General features: G+C 44.7%; 1 protein-coding gene across 9 annotated transcripts in view; it reads left to right on the forward strand.

Moving 5' to 3' along the window:
• LOC123760100 (anoctamin-1) overlaps positions 1–16,859 on the forward strand; it is a 320,419-nt gene that overhangs the window by 35,250 nt on the left and 268,310 nt on the right. For 2 of the 9 annotated variants that reach the window (XM_069325481.1, XM_069325482.1), the window contains exon 4: positions 382–490. The exons of the other annotated variants lie outside the window; for them this stretch is intronic. In XM_069325481.1, coding sequence (XP_069181582.1) covers positions 423–490 — 68 coding nt within the window. In that variant the 5' untranslated portion in view covers positions 382–422. The remainder of the gene's footprint in view (positions 1–381; positions 491–16,859) is intronic. 9 annotated transcript variants of the gene reach the window in all.

Raw genomic sequence — 16,859 nt, forward strand, 5'->3', positions numbered from 1 at the left:
TAAATATTTTACAATTTTATCTGATTTCACAGACTTTATTTATTATTCAATTTACATGAAACTTGCACATTATATGTAGAGTTTATGCTTCTAAAACATTGTGGTGGCTTTTCTTTCTACGTAGATTTATTGATTTTATAAATATTTATAAATATCATATTGTTGCATAGGATTTTTGGGAAATTTACAAAAATCTGTATTATTGCACTAAATACATCTGGGATAAAAATCCATCAGACAAATCTCTATTATATTGTAAGGTCATAGCTAAGTGTCATAGAACTGATTTCGGTTCACAATTGTGGGCTGTGAAATGATTTGAACATTGTTGAAAAATTGTCTAAAAAAACTTTTTTATTTTTTTTCTCCCTCTCTATTTAGGCTGCGATGCTGAAACTTGGCCCAGTTGCAGCACCTTTCACATGTATCAGGATAATAAATTTCAATGCCCTACAACAACTTTTAATTTTCATATAGCCAACCCCTTCAGGTAAGTGTCGAGGGTTCACCCTCGTCCTGAGGTGTAACGTCTCCAATTGTCACCCAAACAAATATATTTCTACACTATATGACTGGCTTAGTAGGGGCCATAAGATGTTGTTCAATTAAAAGTTATTCAATGCCAACCAATATTTTTTGACTAGTTGTATATGGAAAGGGCTGCAATTGTTCCAAGTTTCAGTACTGCAGCCTAAATAGAAAGGGAGATTGATTTTTCTTCAACAAATATTACACATTTGCAAGTGAGTTGCTACAACCACACGCTTCAGATATAATCATTCTATGACACTTTTCTGACACATTAACATATTATAAAAGGATCTGATGCTGCGGATTTTCCAAAACATGTTTAGTTTTACTAATACAATTAGTCAAAGTTCACCCCTCAAAAATTATGCAAATATATTATATTTATTGTTATTATAAAATCAATAAATGAACATAGGAAACAACGCTGGCCCCGGATTTTAGAGACATAAACTTTACATATAAGATGCAAGTTTCATGTAAATTGAATACAAATGAAAGAGTAGCAACTCGTTTATGTTAATTGAAAACAAATCATTAAAATATTAAAGTCTAAGGTGCTACCATCTGTGGCTGAGGTTGACATAACCAATTTCCTCAAAAATTGGCACCATTACAGATAGGCTTACGTGCAGTCAGGTGTATAAGTTTCATGCAAATCGTCCAATAAACAAATAAGAAAAATAAAACTGAACAAAAATAAAAATATTTAACTGAATTTTTTTAATAAAACTAATTATAATTTTTGTTTAATATATGCTATTATGATAGCTGAGAGTCATAGACATGATTTCAGTTGGCACTTGTGTTTGATAATCGTTTTTTACAATTTCGGAAATTTTTTGACACATAATTCAATATTTTTTTCTCCCTTCCTATTTATGCTACGATGCTGAGATTTTGGACCCGATGAAACCCTTTTCATATACAACTCATCAAAAAATTTGATTGAAATCGAACCAGTTTTCATTTATTGTATTTTTTGGCATATTTGGAACTGATGCCCCTTAGTCTGTCAATACTCTGGAGATTAGCGTGATGGAGCTATTAGGACTAACACGACCTGTGCCCGTCTTCTGGGTGTATATACACTGAGAGCTGTAACCGCCTCTGGTTGTATACACTGAGATATGTACCCGCCTCTGGGTGTATACACTGAGAGTTGTACCCGCCTCTGGGTGTATACACTGAGAGATGTACCCGCCTCTGGGTGTATACACTGAGAGTTGTACCCGCCTCTGGGTGTATACACTGAGAGTTGTACCCGCCTCTGGGTGTATACACTGAGAGTTGTACCCGCCTCTGGGTGTATACACTGAGAGATGTACCCGCCTCTGGGTGTATACACTGAGAGTTGTACCCGCCTCTGGGTGTATACACTGAGAGTTGTACCCGCCTCTGGGTGTATACATTGAGAGTTGCACCCGCCTCTGGGTGTATACACTGAGAGTTGCACCCGCCTCTGGGTGTATACACTGAGAGTTGTACCCGCCTCTGAGTGTATATACACTGAGAGCTGTAACCGCTTCTCGGAGTAAATACACTTAGAGGTGTACCCAGCTTTTCGGTGTATATATACACTGAGAGGTATGCCCGACTTCTCTGTGCACATAAACTGAGAAGTGTACCGGGCTTTTCTGTGTATATTTACACTTAGAGTTGTACCCAGCTGCTCGGAGAATATACACGGAGAGGTGTACCCAGGTTTTCGGTGTACATACGCTGATAGTTGTACCCCAGCTTCTCGGTGTATACATACTGAAAAGGATATCAATGTTTCCGTGCATACATACTGAAAGGTATACCAATCTTCTCAGTGTAAATGCACTGAGAGGTGTACCCTAGCTTTTGGGTGGATAATTACTGAGAGGTGCATTTATCTTCTCGGTGTACATACATTAATAGGTGTATCCATATTTTCGGTGCATATATACTGAAAGGTGTGCCCAGTTTTTAGGTGTATATACACTGAAAGGTGTACTCAGATTTTTGGTGGATATAAACTGAGAAGTATACCCAGCTTTTGGGTGTATATACGCTTAGAGTTGAACCCAGTTTCTCAGGGCATATTTACTGAGAGGTGTACCAAGATTCTCAGTGCATATATTCTGAGAGATTTATGCAGCGTCTCACTTTATATCACTGAGAGGTTTACCCAGGTTTTCGGTGTGTTTCCAGAAAACTCAAAACATTTTTAGACATTTTTACTTGGTCGCAGAAAGGTGACTATTTATATAAATTCGTATTTTTAATATAAAAAGACGTTAATTTCAGTCAATCAAATCGAAGACCTTTTAGCAAACGTTTCAAAACTTTTTCAATTTAATTTAAGCACAATTCTTTAATGTGTGTGTGGGTGGTTCTGCGATAATTGTTTGAGGGTGAGTGTGTACTCACCTATTTGTGCTTGCAGAATCGAGCATTGGCTCTTGGATCCCGCCTTTGCAGCCATCGGTTGTTTACAGCAATGACTCCTGTCCCATTTCCCTATCATACCTAATTTTAAAAGTATGAATAGAGTTTGCTTCCACAGCCTGTTCCCCAAGTGCATTCCATTTTTCCACTACTCTCACGCTAAAAGAAAACTTCCTAACATCTCTGTGACTTATCAGAGTTTCCAGTTTCCACCCATGTCCCCTCGTTCTGTTATTATTATGTGTGAACATTTCATCTATTTCCACTTTGTCAAGTCCCCTGAGTATTTTATATGTTCCTATCATATCTCCTCTCTCCCTTCTTTTCTCTAGTGTCGTAAGGTTCAGTTCCCTCAGACGTTCTTCATATCCCATCCCTCGTAACTCTGGGACAAGCCTCGTCGCAAACCTCTGAACCTTCTCCAGTTTCCTTATGTGTTTCTTCAGGTGGGGGCTCCTTGATGGTGCGGCATACTCTTAGACTTGTCTCACGCAGGCAGTGTAAAGCGCCCTAAAGCCTCCTCACTTAGGTTTCTGAATGAAGTTCTAATTTTCGCCAGTGTAGAGTGCACTGCTGTCGTTATCCTATTTATATGTGCCTCAGGAGTTAGATTAGTTGTCACATCCACTCCCAGGTCTCTTTCTCGAATCGTTAAAGGTAAGCAGTTCCCCTTCATTGTGTACTGTCCCTTTGGTCGTCTACACCTGATCCCATTTACATAACTTTACATTTACTGGCGTTGAACTCCAGTAGCCATTTCCCTGACCATCTCTGCAACCTGTTTAAGTCCTCTTGGAGGATCCTACAATCCTCATCTGTCACAACTCTTCTCATTAATTTTGCGTCATCTGCAAACATTGACATGTATGATTCCACTCCTGTAAACATATCATTTACGTAAATTAGAAAGAGGATTGGGCCTAGCACCGATCCTTGAGGTACTGCACTCGTTACTGTTCGCCAGTCTGACTTCTCGCCCCTTACCATTACCCTCTGGCTCCTTCCTGTTAGGTAGTTCCTCACCCATGTTAGGGCCTTTCCGCTTACTCCTGCCTGCCTCTCAAGTTTGTAAAGCAATCTCATGTGCGGTACTGTATCAAAGGCCTTTTGGCAGTCAAGAAATATGCAGTCTGCCCAGCCTTCTCTGTCCTGCCTTATCCTTGTTACTTTGTCATAGAATTCTAAATGGTTTGTTAGGCATGATTTCCCTGTCCAGAACCCATGTTGGTGCTTGTTTACAAACCCAATGCTCTCCAGGTGCTCAATAAGTCTTAGCCTAATTATTCTTTCAAGTATTTTGCAGGGGATGCTTTTCAATGATACGGGTCTGTAGTTAAGTGCCTCCTCCCTATCACCTTTCTTGAAAATCGGTACGACATTTGCCTCCTTCCAGCAACTGGGCAATTCTCCCGACATAAGTGACTCATTAAAGATCATTGCCAGAGGCACGCTGAGAGCCTGCGCTGCCTCTTTTAGTATCCACGGTGATACTTTGTCTGGTCCAACCGCTTTAGTTGCATCCAATGTTGGCAACTGTTCCATTACCTCCTCTGCTGTCACCTCTATATCTGATAGTCTTTCATCTTGGGTAATCTCTTCTAACAATGGGAGCCACTCAGACTCGGTTGTGAACACTCTATGGAAACTTGCATTCAGTACCTCGCAGATTTCCTTGTCACTTTCTGTATATGCCCCTTCTGTTTTCCTCAGTCTTGTCACTTGGTCATTTACCGACATCTTCCTTCTTATATGGCTATGTATTAATTTAGGTTGTTTTACGCTTTGATTGCAATATCATTCTCATAATTTCTTTCCGACACTCGTCTTATGTTAATGTAATCGTTCCTAGCTCTGTTACATCTAATCCTGTTGTCCTAAGTCCTTTGTTTTCTGTACTTCCTCTACTCCCTCCTGCTTCTCACTTCTGCTTCCTGACACTGTCTAATAAACCTTAGGTTATTATATTCCCTCCTGCTTTTTTTCCTTTACTGTTGGAATAGATCTCTCTTAAGCCTCCTTGTATTTCCATATGACTTGGTTCATCATATCTTGCACTGTTTTTCCTCTAATTTCTTCCTCCCACTGCACTTCTCCCAAGTAGTCCCTTATCCTCCTGTAGTCCCCTCTTCTTTAATCAAGTCTCCTTACTCCGACCTCTTGTCCTTTGGTCACAATTTTAAGCTCCATCATGTAGTCAAAGACTAGGACACAATGGTCACTGGCTCCAGTGGTATTTCATGTTCTAAATGCTCGATGTCTTCTACATTCTGGGTGAAAACGAGGTCTAATAGGCTGGGCGAATCCCCTCCTCTTTCCCTAGTGTCTTCCTTCACATGCTGTGTTAGGAAATTCCTGTCAATAACGTCTACCAGCTTCGCTCCCCAGGTTTCCTCCCCGCCATGGGGATTCCTCGTTTCCCGATCTATCTCTCCGTGATTTAGGTCCCCCATGACCAGCAGCTTCGCTCTCATTCTATGCGCTATAGTTGCTGCCCTCTGTAGTTCATCTATACATGCCTTGTTGCTGTCCTCATACTCCTGCCTGGGCCTTCTACTGTTTGGTGGGGGATTGTAGAGTATCAAGATTACAATCTTCTTCCCATCCACTGTCAGAGTTTCATGTAAAGGAGTTCGTGCTTTCATTGGTACCTGGATTTTCCAGCTCATCAAACTTCCATTTCCGCTTTATTAGGAGTGTCACGCCTCCTCCCTGTCTCTGTGTCCTTTCTTTTCTTACCACCTGGTACCCCTCTGGAAAGATTGCATCCGAGATCATGCCATTTATTTTAGTTTCCACTATTACCACTATGTCAGGGTCTGCCTCACTAACTCTTTCTTTTTTCTCTTCTGCTTTATTGGATACTCCATCAGCATTGGTGTACCAAACCTTGAGACTCTTCTTGGAAACTCTGGTGCCAGAGTTCCCCCTTTTGCCGTAGGTCTGGGGGGTACTGGGGGGGTCTGGGGGGCAAGTGGGGGCTGTAGGGATGTCTGGGGGGGTGCTATGGGGGTGCCTGGTAGGCGAATGGGGTCTGGGCATCTAGGGGGGGTTAGGAAGGGCATAATGGGTCTGAACGTTAGGGAGAGTCTGAATGGCATAGGGGGGTTGAGAAATAGAGTGAAACTGAGAGTCAGATAGAAGTTGAGAGGTTGGGGGGGGGGGAGGGAGATGGATATTGAGGGCAGAGGGCTGAGAGGAGAATGGAGCATGGGTGCTGGGAGTGGAAGAGAGGGTGTATTAGTTAGGGGGAAATCAGGGGTAGGTGGGGATTTTGGGGTAGAAGTGGGGAAGAAGGAGATGGGGGAAGGTGTTAGGGGGTCACAAGGTGAGGGGATTAAATGTGGGCTGGAGGTGCATAAGAGGGGTGAGGGTTGGATGAGTTTTGGGAGTGACTGGAAGAGGGGTGCAGTGGAAGCTGGGATGGAGCAGATGGAAGTGAAGGCAATGGGGTAGAAGGGGTAGGGGAGTAGGAGGGGGTAGTAGGGGAGGGGGGATGGGAAGGTGGGTTTGGGGAGGGCATGGCTTGACCCACTGGGGTCGTTGACAGGTGTGATGTAGCAGCGGCAGGGGAGTTGTTGGGGAAGTGCAAATGTGGAATGGGCAGGGGGGGTTTTGGGGGGGATGAGGCAGGGGGGAGGTATAGGAGGGCTGAGTTGGGGAGGATGTGACCTGGGAGGTGGCCTGGGAGGTGACCTGGAAGGTGGCCTGGGAGGTGACCTGGGAGGTGAGGCTACCTGAGAGACTACAGATAAGGTGTCGTGCTTGCCATCTATTCTTGTGGGCTATTTGCTCATCTTTTGTCATAAACTTTTCAATAAACACATTGTAATGGGTTTCACTTCCTCTGAGTAAATGCTTGTTCCTCATTATGTACTCCACAGCCTCCTCATTGGAGAATTGCACCAGAACAGGTCTATTCTTCGTACAATTGTAAGGTCCAACCCAGCGGCTGATATCAACCTCGTTTCCTGCCATTCCTGCTCCAATACATCTCAATATCTCATGCAATTCATATTTTTCTGTCTCTATCCTTTCTTGTCTTGTTGGTGCCCCAGATTCGCATAACCCGTGGATTATAATGGTCCTTCTCTTTAGTAATTCATTGTCATGCTGGTAGCCCATCCCCTGGGGATTCCCCATTCCAACCACACTCACTAACCCATCCTCCACTAATCCTCTGTCCTTAGCCATGATGTTAATCCTCCCTAATTCGTTTGTGATCCAAGCACATTCCCTCTCCCAGTTCTCTCTTCCCTTCCTAATCTCTTCCTGAATATAGAGCATAAGCTCCTGTTTCTGCCTCTCTACTGCATTATGTATTTGCTGAAATAACTCGCTTTTTATCCCTTGGATTAGATCCTCCTCTGATTCTCTCTACAAATTTACCTATTAATTTGTCTATAAATCTGTCCTCCTCCTCGTCCTTGCTGGTGATTGACCTTGAACCCCTTCCTGATCTTGTCATTGCAGTAACAACCTAGCCAAAAAAGGTGCTCCTCAATACCTACCTTGAGGCTACCTTGAGGTGCTTCCGGGGCTTAGTGTCCCCGCGGCCCGGTCGTCGACCAGGCCTCCTTACCTTGCACAATCTGCAGCACAAACAGGCGAAAAAGTACTCCACGCGGCTGGTCAGGTGTGAGGTTGCAGCGTCCCGGTGTCACAGCTTGGGGCCTCGTAGCCTGGTGGATAGCGCGCAGGACTCGTAATTCTGTGGCGCGGGTTCGATTCCCGCACGAGGCAGAAACAAATGGGCAAAGTTTCTTTCACCCTAAGTGCCCCTGTTACCTAGCAGTAAATAGGTACCTGGGAGTTAGTCAGCTGTCACGGGCTGCTTCCTGGGGTGTGTGTGTGTGTGGTGTGGGGAAAAAAAAAAAAAAAAAAAAAAAAAGTAGTTGGTAAACAGTTGATTGACAGTTGAGAGGCGGGCCGAAAGAGCAAAGCTCAACCCCCGCAAAACACAACTAGTAAACACAGCTGGTGAGGTCAAGTTCACCCTAGTTGGCTCCACAATTCCACAGTGCCACCATGTACTCAACACTTATATTCAATGGTGTTGTTTCTACTGTTTATCTTCAGTTTCTTGTGGTTTGAGTGAGCTTACTAGTTATTCAATCACTCATATCCGCATATACTTATGTGTGTGTGTGTGTGTGTACTTTCCTAATTGTACTTACCTAGTTGTGCTTGCGGGGGTTGAGCTCTGGCTCTTAGGTCCCGCCTCGCAATTGTATATCAACTGGTGTAAATATTCCTGAGCCTATTGGGTTCTATCGTATCTATACTTGAAACTGTGTATGGAGTCTACCTCCATACACATCACTTCCTAATGCATTTCATTTGTCTACTACTCTGACACTGAAAAAATTCTTTCTAACGTCTCTATGGCTCATTTCGGCACTCTGTTTCCACCTGTGTTCCTTAGTGCATGTGCAATTCCTTTGAGAATCTTGTATGTGGTGATCATAGTCCCCCCCTAACTGTTCTGTCTCCAAGTTACGTGAGGTTTAATTCCCGTAGTCTCTCCTCGTAACTCATACCCCCCCAGTTCGGGTACTATTCTAGTTCAGTCTAGTGGCAAACATTTGAATCTTTTCCAGTTTAGCCTTATGCTTAACTGCATATGGACTCCATGCTGGAGCCGCATACTCCAGGATTGGTCTGACAAATGTGGTATACAAAGTTCTGAATGATTCCTTTCACAAATATCTAAAGGCTGTTCTTATGTTAGCCAATCGGGCATATGTCGCTGATGTTATCCTCTTAATATGGGCTTCAGGGGACAGGTCTGGCGTGATATCAACCCCCAGGTCTTTCTCCATCATTGACTCATGAAGTATTTCATCTCACAAATGATACCTTGTATCTGGTCTCCTGCTCCCTACACCTATCTTCATTTGCTTGGGTTAAACTCTAACAACCACTTGTTCGACCATTTCTGTAGTGTGTGTGTGTGTGTGTGTGTGTGTGTGTGTGTGTGTGTGTGTGTGTGTGTGTGTGTGTGTGTGTGTACTCACCTAGTTGTACTTACCTAGTTGTGCTTGCGGGGGTTGAGCTCTGGGTCTTTGGCCCCACCTCTCAACCGTCAATCAACAGGTGTAAAGGTTCTTGAGCCTATTGGGCTCTATCATATCTAAACTTGAAACTGTGAATGGAGTCAGCCTCCACCGCATCACTTCCTAATGCATTCCATTTGTCAACCACTCTGACACTAAAAAAGTTCTTTCTAATATCTCTGTGGCTCATTTGGGCACTCAGTTTCCACCTGTGTCTCCTAGTACGTGTGCCCCTTGTGTTAAATAGCCTGTCTTTATCTACCCAGTCGATTCCCTTGAGTATCTTGAATGTGGAGATCATGTCCCCCCTAACTCTTCTGTCTTCCAACGAAGTGAGGTTTAATTCCCGTAGTCTCTCCTCGTAGCTCTTACCTCTCAGCTCGGGTACTAGTCTGGTGGCAAACCTTTGAACATTTTCCAGTTTTGTCTTATGCTTGACTAGATATAGACTCCATGCTGGAGCCACATACTCCAGGATTGGTCTAACATATGTGGTATATAATGATCTGAAAGACTCCTTACACAAGTTTCTAAAGGCCGTTCTTATGTTAGCCAACCTGGCATATGCTGCTGATGTTATCCTCTTGATATGAACTTCAGGGGACCAGTCTGACGTGATATTAACCCCTAGGTCTTTCTCTCTGACTCTTGAAGTATTTCATCTCCCAAATGATACCTTGTATCTGGTTTCCTGCTTCCAACCCCTATCTTCATTACATTACATTTGCTTGGGTTAAACTCTAACAACCATTTGTTCGACCATTCCTGCAGCTTGTCCAGGTCTTCTTGAAGCCTCAAGCTGTCCTCCTCTTTCATAATCCGTCTCATAATTTTGGCGTCATAATTGGTGAATGTGTGTGTGTGTGTACTCACCTATTTGTACTCACCTATTTGTGCTTGCGGGGGTTGAGCATTGGCTCTTTGGTCCCGCCTCTGAACCGTCAATCAACTGGTGTGTGTGTGTGTGTGTGTGTACTCACCTATATGTACTCACCTATATGTGCTTGCAGGATCGAGCATTGACTCTTGGATCCCGCCTTTCTAGCTATCGGTTGTTTACAGCAATGACTCCTGTCCCATTTCCCTATCATACCTAGTTTTAAAAGTATGAATAGTATTTGCTTCCACAACCTGTTCCCCAAGTGCATTCCATTTTTCTACTACTCTCACGCTAAAAGAAAACTTCCTAACATCTCTGTGACTCATCTGAGTTTCCAGTTTCCACCCATGTCCCCTCGTTCTGTTATTATTACGTGTGAACATTTGATCTATTTCCACTTTGTCAATTCCCCTGAGTATTTTATATGTCCCTATCATATCTCCTCTCTCCCTTCTTTTCTCTAGTGTCGTAAGGTTCAGTTCCTTCAGCCGCTCTTCATATCCCATCCCTCGTAGCTCTGGGACAAGCCTCGTCGCAAACCTCTGAACCTTCTCCAGTTTCTTTATGTGTTTCTTCAGGTGGGGGGCTCCATGATGGCGCAGCATACTCTAAGACGGGTCTCACGTAGGCAGTGTAAAGCGCCCTAAAAGCTTCCTCATTTAGGTTTCTGAATGAAGTTCTAATTTTCGCCAGTGTAGAGTACGCTGCTGTCGTTATCCTATTTATATGTGCCTCAGGAGTTAGATTAGTTGTCACATCCACTCCCAGGTCTCTTTCTCGAATCGTTAAAGGTAAGCAGTTCCCCTTCATTGTGTACTGTCCCTTTGGTCGTCTACACCTGATCCCATTTACATAACTTTACATTTACTGGCGTTGAACTCCAGTAGCCATTTCCCTGACCATCTCTGCAACCTGTTTAAGTCGTCTTGGAGGATCCTACAATCCTCGTCTGTCACAACTCTTCTCATTAATTTTGCGTCATCTGCAAACATCGACATGTATGATTCCACTCCTGTAAACATATCATTTACGTAAATTAGAAAGAGGATTGGTCCCAGCACCGATCCTTGAGGTACTCCACTTGTTACTGTTCGCCAGTCCGACTTTTCGCCCCTTACCATTACCCTCTGGCTCCTTCCTGTTAGGTAGTTCTTCACCCATACTAGGGCCTTTCCGCTTACTCCTGCCTGCCTCTCAAGTTTGTATAGCAGTCTCATGTGCGGTACCGTATCAAAGGCCTTTTGGCAGTCAAGAAATATGCAGTCTGCCCAGCCTTCTCTGTCCTGCCTTATCCTTGTTACTTTATCATAGAATTCTAAAAGGTTTGTTAGGCATGATTTCCCTGTCCAGAACCCATGTTGGTGCTTGTTTACAAACCCAATGCTCTCCAGGTGCTCAACAAGTCTTAGCCTAATTATTCTTTCAAGTATTTTGCAGGGGATGCTTGTCAGTGATACGGGTCTGTAGTTAAGTGCCTCCTCCCTATCCCCCTTTTTGAAAATCGGTACGACATTTGCCTCCTTCCAGCAACTGGGCAATTCTCCCGACATAAGTGACTCATTGAAGATCATTGCCAGAGGCACGCTGAGAGCCTGCGCTGCCTCTTTAAGTATCCACGGTGATACTTTGTCTGGTCCAACAGCTTTATTTGCATCCAGTGTTGTCAACTGTTTCATTACATCCTCTGCTGTCACCTCTATATCTGATAGTCTTTCATCTTGGGTAATCTCTTCTAACAATGGGAGCTGCTCAGGCTCGGTAGTGAACACTCCATGGAATTTTGCATTCAGTACCTCGCAGATTTCCTTGTCGCTTTCTGTATATGCCCCTTCTGTTTTCCTCAGTCTTGTCACTTGGTCATTTACCGACATCTTCCTTCTTATATGGCTATGTAGTAATTTTGGTTGCTTTTTCGCTTTGACTGCAATATCGTTCTCATAATTTCTTTCCGACACTCGTCTTATGTTAATGTAATCATTCCTAGCTCTGTTACATCTAATCCTGTTGTCCTCTGTCCTTTGTCTTCTGTACTTCCTCCACTCCCTCCTGCTTCTCACCTTTGCTTCCTGACACTGTCTATTAAACCATGGGTTATTATATTCCCTCCTGCTTTTTTCCTTTATTGTTGGAATAAATCTATCTTCAGCCTCCTTGCATTTCAATATGACTTGGTTCATCATACCTTGCACTGTTTTTCCTCTAAGTTCTTCCTCCCACTGCACTTCTCCCAGGTAGTCCCTTATCCTTCTGTAGTCCCCTTTTCTGTAATCAAGTCTCCTTTCCCGGACCTCTTGTCCTTTGGTCACAATTTTAAGCTCCATCATGTAGTCAAAGGCTAGGACACAATGGTCACTAGCTCCTAGTGGTATTTCATGTTCCAACTGCTCGATGTCTTCTACATTCTGAGTGATAATGAGATCTAATAGGCTGGGCGTATCCCCTCCTCTTTCCCTAGTATCTTCTTTCACATGCTGTGTTAGGAAATTCCTGTCAATAACGTCTACCAGCTTCGCTCCCCAGGTCTCCTCCCCGCCATGGGGATTCCTCGTTTCCCAATCTATCTCTCCGTGATTTAGGTCCCCCATGACCAGCAGCTTCGCTCTCATTCTATGCGCTAAAGTTGCTGCCCTCTGCAGTTCATCCATACATGTCTTGTTGCTGTCCTCGTACTCCTGCCTGGGCCTTCTACTGTTTGGTGGGGGATTGTAGAGTATCAAGATTACAATCTTCTTCCCATCCACTGTCAGAGTTCCATGTATGAAGCTTGTGCTTTCATTGGTACCCGGATTTTCCAGCTCATCAAACTTCCATTTCCGCTTTATTAGTAGTGCCACTCCTCCTCCCTGTCTCTGTGTCCTTTCTTTTCTTATCACCTGGTACCCCTCTGGAAAGATTGCATCCGAGATCATGCCATTTATTTTAGTTTCCACTATTGCCACTATGTCAGGGTCTGCCTCACTAACTCTTTCTTTTATCTCTTCTGCTTTATTGGCTACCCCATCAGCATTGGTGTACCAAACCTTGAGACTATTCTTGGAAACTCGGGTGTCAGAGTTCCCCCCTTTCACCAGGGGTCTGGGGGGAACTGGGGGGTGTCTGGGGGGCAAGTGGGGGCTGTGGGGGTGAGTGGGGGGGTGCTAGGGGGGTGCCTGGGAGTGCCTGGTAGGCGAATGGGGTCTGGGCATCTAGGGGGGTAGGAAGGGCATAATGGGTCTGAAAGTTAGGGGTCTGAATAGCATAGGGGGGTTGAGAAATAGAGTGAGACTGAGAGTCAGATAGAGGTTGAGAGGTTGGGGGGAAGAGGGCTACTGAGGGCGGAGAGCTGAGATGAGAATGGAGCATGGGTGCTGGGAGTGGAAGAGAGGGTATATTAGTTAGGGGGGAATCGGGGGTAGGTGGGGGTTTTGGGGTAGAAGAGGGGAAGAGGGAGATGGGGGGAAGGTGTTAGGGGGTCACAAGGTGAGGGGGTTAAATGTGGGCTGGAGGTGCATAGGAGGGGTGAGGGTTGGGTGGGGTTTGGGGGTGAGTGGAAGAGGGGTGCAGTGGAAGCTGGGATGGAGTAGATGGAATTGAAGTCAATGGGGTAGAAGGGGCAGGGGAGTGGGAAGGGGTATTTGGGGAGGGGGGATGGGAAGGTGGGTTTGGGGAGGGCATTGCTTGACCCACTGGGGTCGCTGACAAGTGTGATGTAGCAGGGGCAGGGGAATCGTTGTGGAGGTGCAAATGTGGAAGGGACAGGGGGGGTTTGGGAGGCTGAGGCAGGGGGGATGTATAGGAGGGCTGAGTTGGGGAGGATGCGACCTGGGAGATGACCTGGGAGGTGACCTGGGAGGTGACCTGGGATGTGACCTGGGAGGTGAGACTACCTGATAGGCTAGTACGTTGTCGTTGTTGCCATCTATTTTTGTGGGCTGTTTGCTCATCTTTCGTCATAAACCTCTCTATAAACACATTGTAATGGGTTTCACTTCCTCTGAGTAAATGCTTGCTCCTCATTATGTACTCCACTGCCTCCTCATTGGAGAATTGCTTCATGGTGGAGCCTTTCCTCGTAACTCATGCCTCTTAGTTCTGGGACTAGTCGAGTAGCATACCTCTGAACTTTTTCCAGCTTCGTCTTATGCTTGACAAGGTACGGGCTCCATGCTAGGGCCGCATACTCCAGGATTGGCCTTACGTATGTGGTGTACAAGATACTGAATGATTCCTTATACAGGTTCCTGAAGGCTGTTCTGATGTTAGCCAGTCTCGCATATACCGCAGACGTAATTATTTTTATGTGGTCTTCAGGAGACAGGTTTGGTGTGATATCAACTCCTAGATCTTTCTCTCTGTCCGTTTCATGAAGTACTTCATCTCCTATTCTGTATTCTGTGTCTGGCCTCCTGTTTCCACTGCCTAGTTTCAATACTTTGCATTTACTTGGTTTGAACTTTAGCAGCCATTTGTTGGACCATTCATTAAGTCTGTCTAGGTAATCTTGTAGTCTCCTACTATCATCCTCTGTTTCAATCCTCCTCATAATTTTTGCATCATCAGCAAACAGTGAGAGAACGAGTCTATTCCCTCTGAGAGATCTTTTACATATATCAGAAACAGTGTAGGTACAAGGACTGACCCCTGCGGGACTCCACTTGTGACGTCTCGCCAATCTGAGACCTCTCCCCTCACAGTGACTCGGTGTCTTCTGTTGCATAGGTACTCCCCTATCCAGTGGAGTACCTTCCCTTTCACTCCAGCTTTTTGACTAGCCTCTTGTGTGGTACTGTATCAAAGGCTGTCTGGCAAACCAAAAATATACAGTCTGCCCACCCCGGCTGACATTGTCTTGTAGCCAATTAATTATCACGGGTTTTATCTTATTGGGGGCCGGGCCTTTAAGATCTCCATTACTTTGCGTACATCATGATGCTAACTGCTGACCCTACTCTAAATTAACACTAGATCCCCCATAGCTAGCACATTTAAGTATATAACAAGCTCGGCCGACCGAAGGAGCCGGTCGGCCGAGCGGACAGCACGCTGTACTTGTGATCCTGTGGTCCTGGGTTCGATCCCAGGCGCCGGCGAGAAACAATGGGCAGAGTTTCTTTCACCCTATGCCCCTGTTACCTAGCAGTAAAATAGGTACCTGGGTGTTAGTCAGCTGTCACGGGCTGCTTCCTGGGGGTGGAGGCCTGGTCGAGGACCGGGCCGCGGGGACACTAAAAGCCCTGAAATCATCTCAAGATAACCTCAAGATAACCCACTCTTTCTTGCCTGAGTTTTGTAGTCTGGTCGTAGAATTCAATTAATCCTGTGAGGCAGGACTTGCCATCCCTGAACCCATGTTGGTGCTGTGTTACAAAGTTCTTTCGTTCTAGATGTTCCACTAGCGTTTTTCGCGCAATCTTCTCCAATCAGCTTGCATGGTATGCAAGTTAGAGACACTGGCCAGTAGTTCAGTGCCTCCTGTCTATCCCCCTTCTTGAATACCGGGATTACATTAGCCGCTTTCCAAATTCCTGGCAGTTCTGTTACCAGTGATTTGTTATACACTATGGAGAGTGGCAGGCACAGTACTTCTGCTCCTTCCTTTAATACCAAGAGGAGATTCCATCTGGGCCTACAGCCTTTGTCACATTCAACTCTAGTAAAAGCTTCCTTACTTCCCCACTGGTAATCTCAAACTCTTTTTAGTGGTTCCTGGTTAACTATTTTCTCTCGTAACTCTGGAATTTCTCCTTGCTCCTAAGTGAGGACCTCCTGGAATTTCTTATTCAGTTTCTCGCACACCTCCTTGTCGTTTGTAGTGAATCTGTCTGCTCCTAACCTTAATTTCATTACCTGTTATTATACTGTTGTTTTTCTCCTGATGTAGCTGTGCAGCAATTTAGGTCGAGTATTTGCCTTGCTTGCGATGTCACTTTTGTATTGTCTTTCTGCCTCTCTTCTCATCCTGATATATTCATTCCTTTCTCTGCTCTCAAGTGTCCTGTTATTTCTATAGTTTCTCCATAGCCTTTTACTTTGATGCTTAGCTAGCCTACATATCTGATTAAGCCATGAGTTTCTCATCTTCATTTCATTGTTTTCCTTCTGGACTGAGACAAACTTATTTGCTGCTTCCTTGCACTTCTGCGTGATGTAGTCCATCATGTCTTGGGCCGTCTTTCCCCTGAACTCTGTTTCCCATGTTATATCTGTTAGGAATTTTCTTATCTCGTCAAAGTTTCCCTTTCGGAATGCCAGCCTTTTGTTTTCAGTACCCCTCCTCGAGTTCAATAGCCCTTTTAAACCAGATATTCAAACACCAGTACATTGTGGTTGCTCATTCCAACTGGGGCTTCGAAACCGATTTCCCTTATGTCGGAGTCGTTTAGAGTGAAGACTAGGTCGAGTCTCGCTGGTTAATCGTTTTCTCTCATCCTTTTGGGTTCCCTGACATGTTTCCTGGCTTAAAAAGTTTCTTGTCGATACCTCCATTAGTTTGGCTCTCCATGTATCCTCACCTCCATGTGGTTCGTTGTTCTCCCAGTCTATCCTTCCATGATTGAATTCCCCCTATGATGAACAGATGGGATCCATTTCTACAGGCAGCAGAGGCTTCCCTCTCAATTATAGTGTTAACTGCCATGTTGTTGTTGTCATTCTCTTGCCTGGGTCTTCTGTCATTTATCATTTGGTGGAGTGTTATATATCACTGCTACTACTACTTTTGGTCCTCCCATTGTCTCTGAATCTGAATTGTGCCTGTCTCTGAATCCCTTGCAGCCCGGGATAACCATCTCCTTGAAACTCCATTCCTTTCTCATAATTAGGGCCACTCCACCTCCTCCCCTTCCTTCTCTCTCTTTCCTTATTACAGGGTAGTCCTTGGGAATCACCGCATTCGTTATGATTCCTGAGAGTTTTGTTTCTGAGTCCGTTTACTTCGGGATTCACTTCTTGTGCTCTTTCCCTTTGTTCACTTGCCTTGCTTGTGATCCCATCTATGTTCGAGT

The sequence above is a fragment of the Procambarus clarkii genome, chromosome 16, assembly GCF_040958095.1.
Source record: "Procambarus clarkii isolate CNS0578487 chromosome 16, FALCON_Pclarkii_2.0, whole genome shotgun sequence".
Lineage (NCBI taxonomy): Eukaryota > Metazoa > Arthropoda > Malacostraca > Decapoda > Cambaridae > Procambarus > Procambarus clarkii.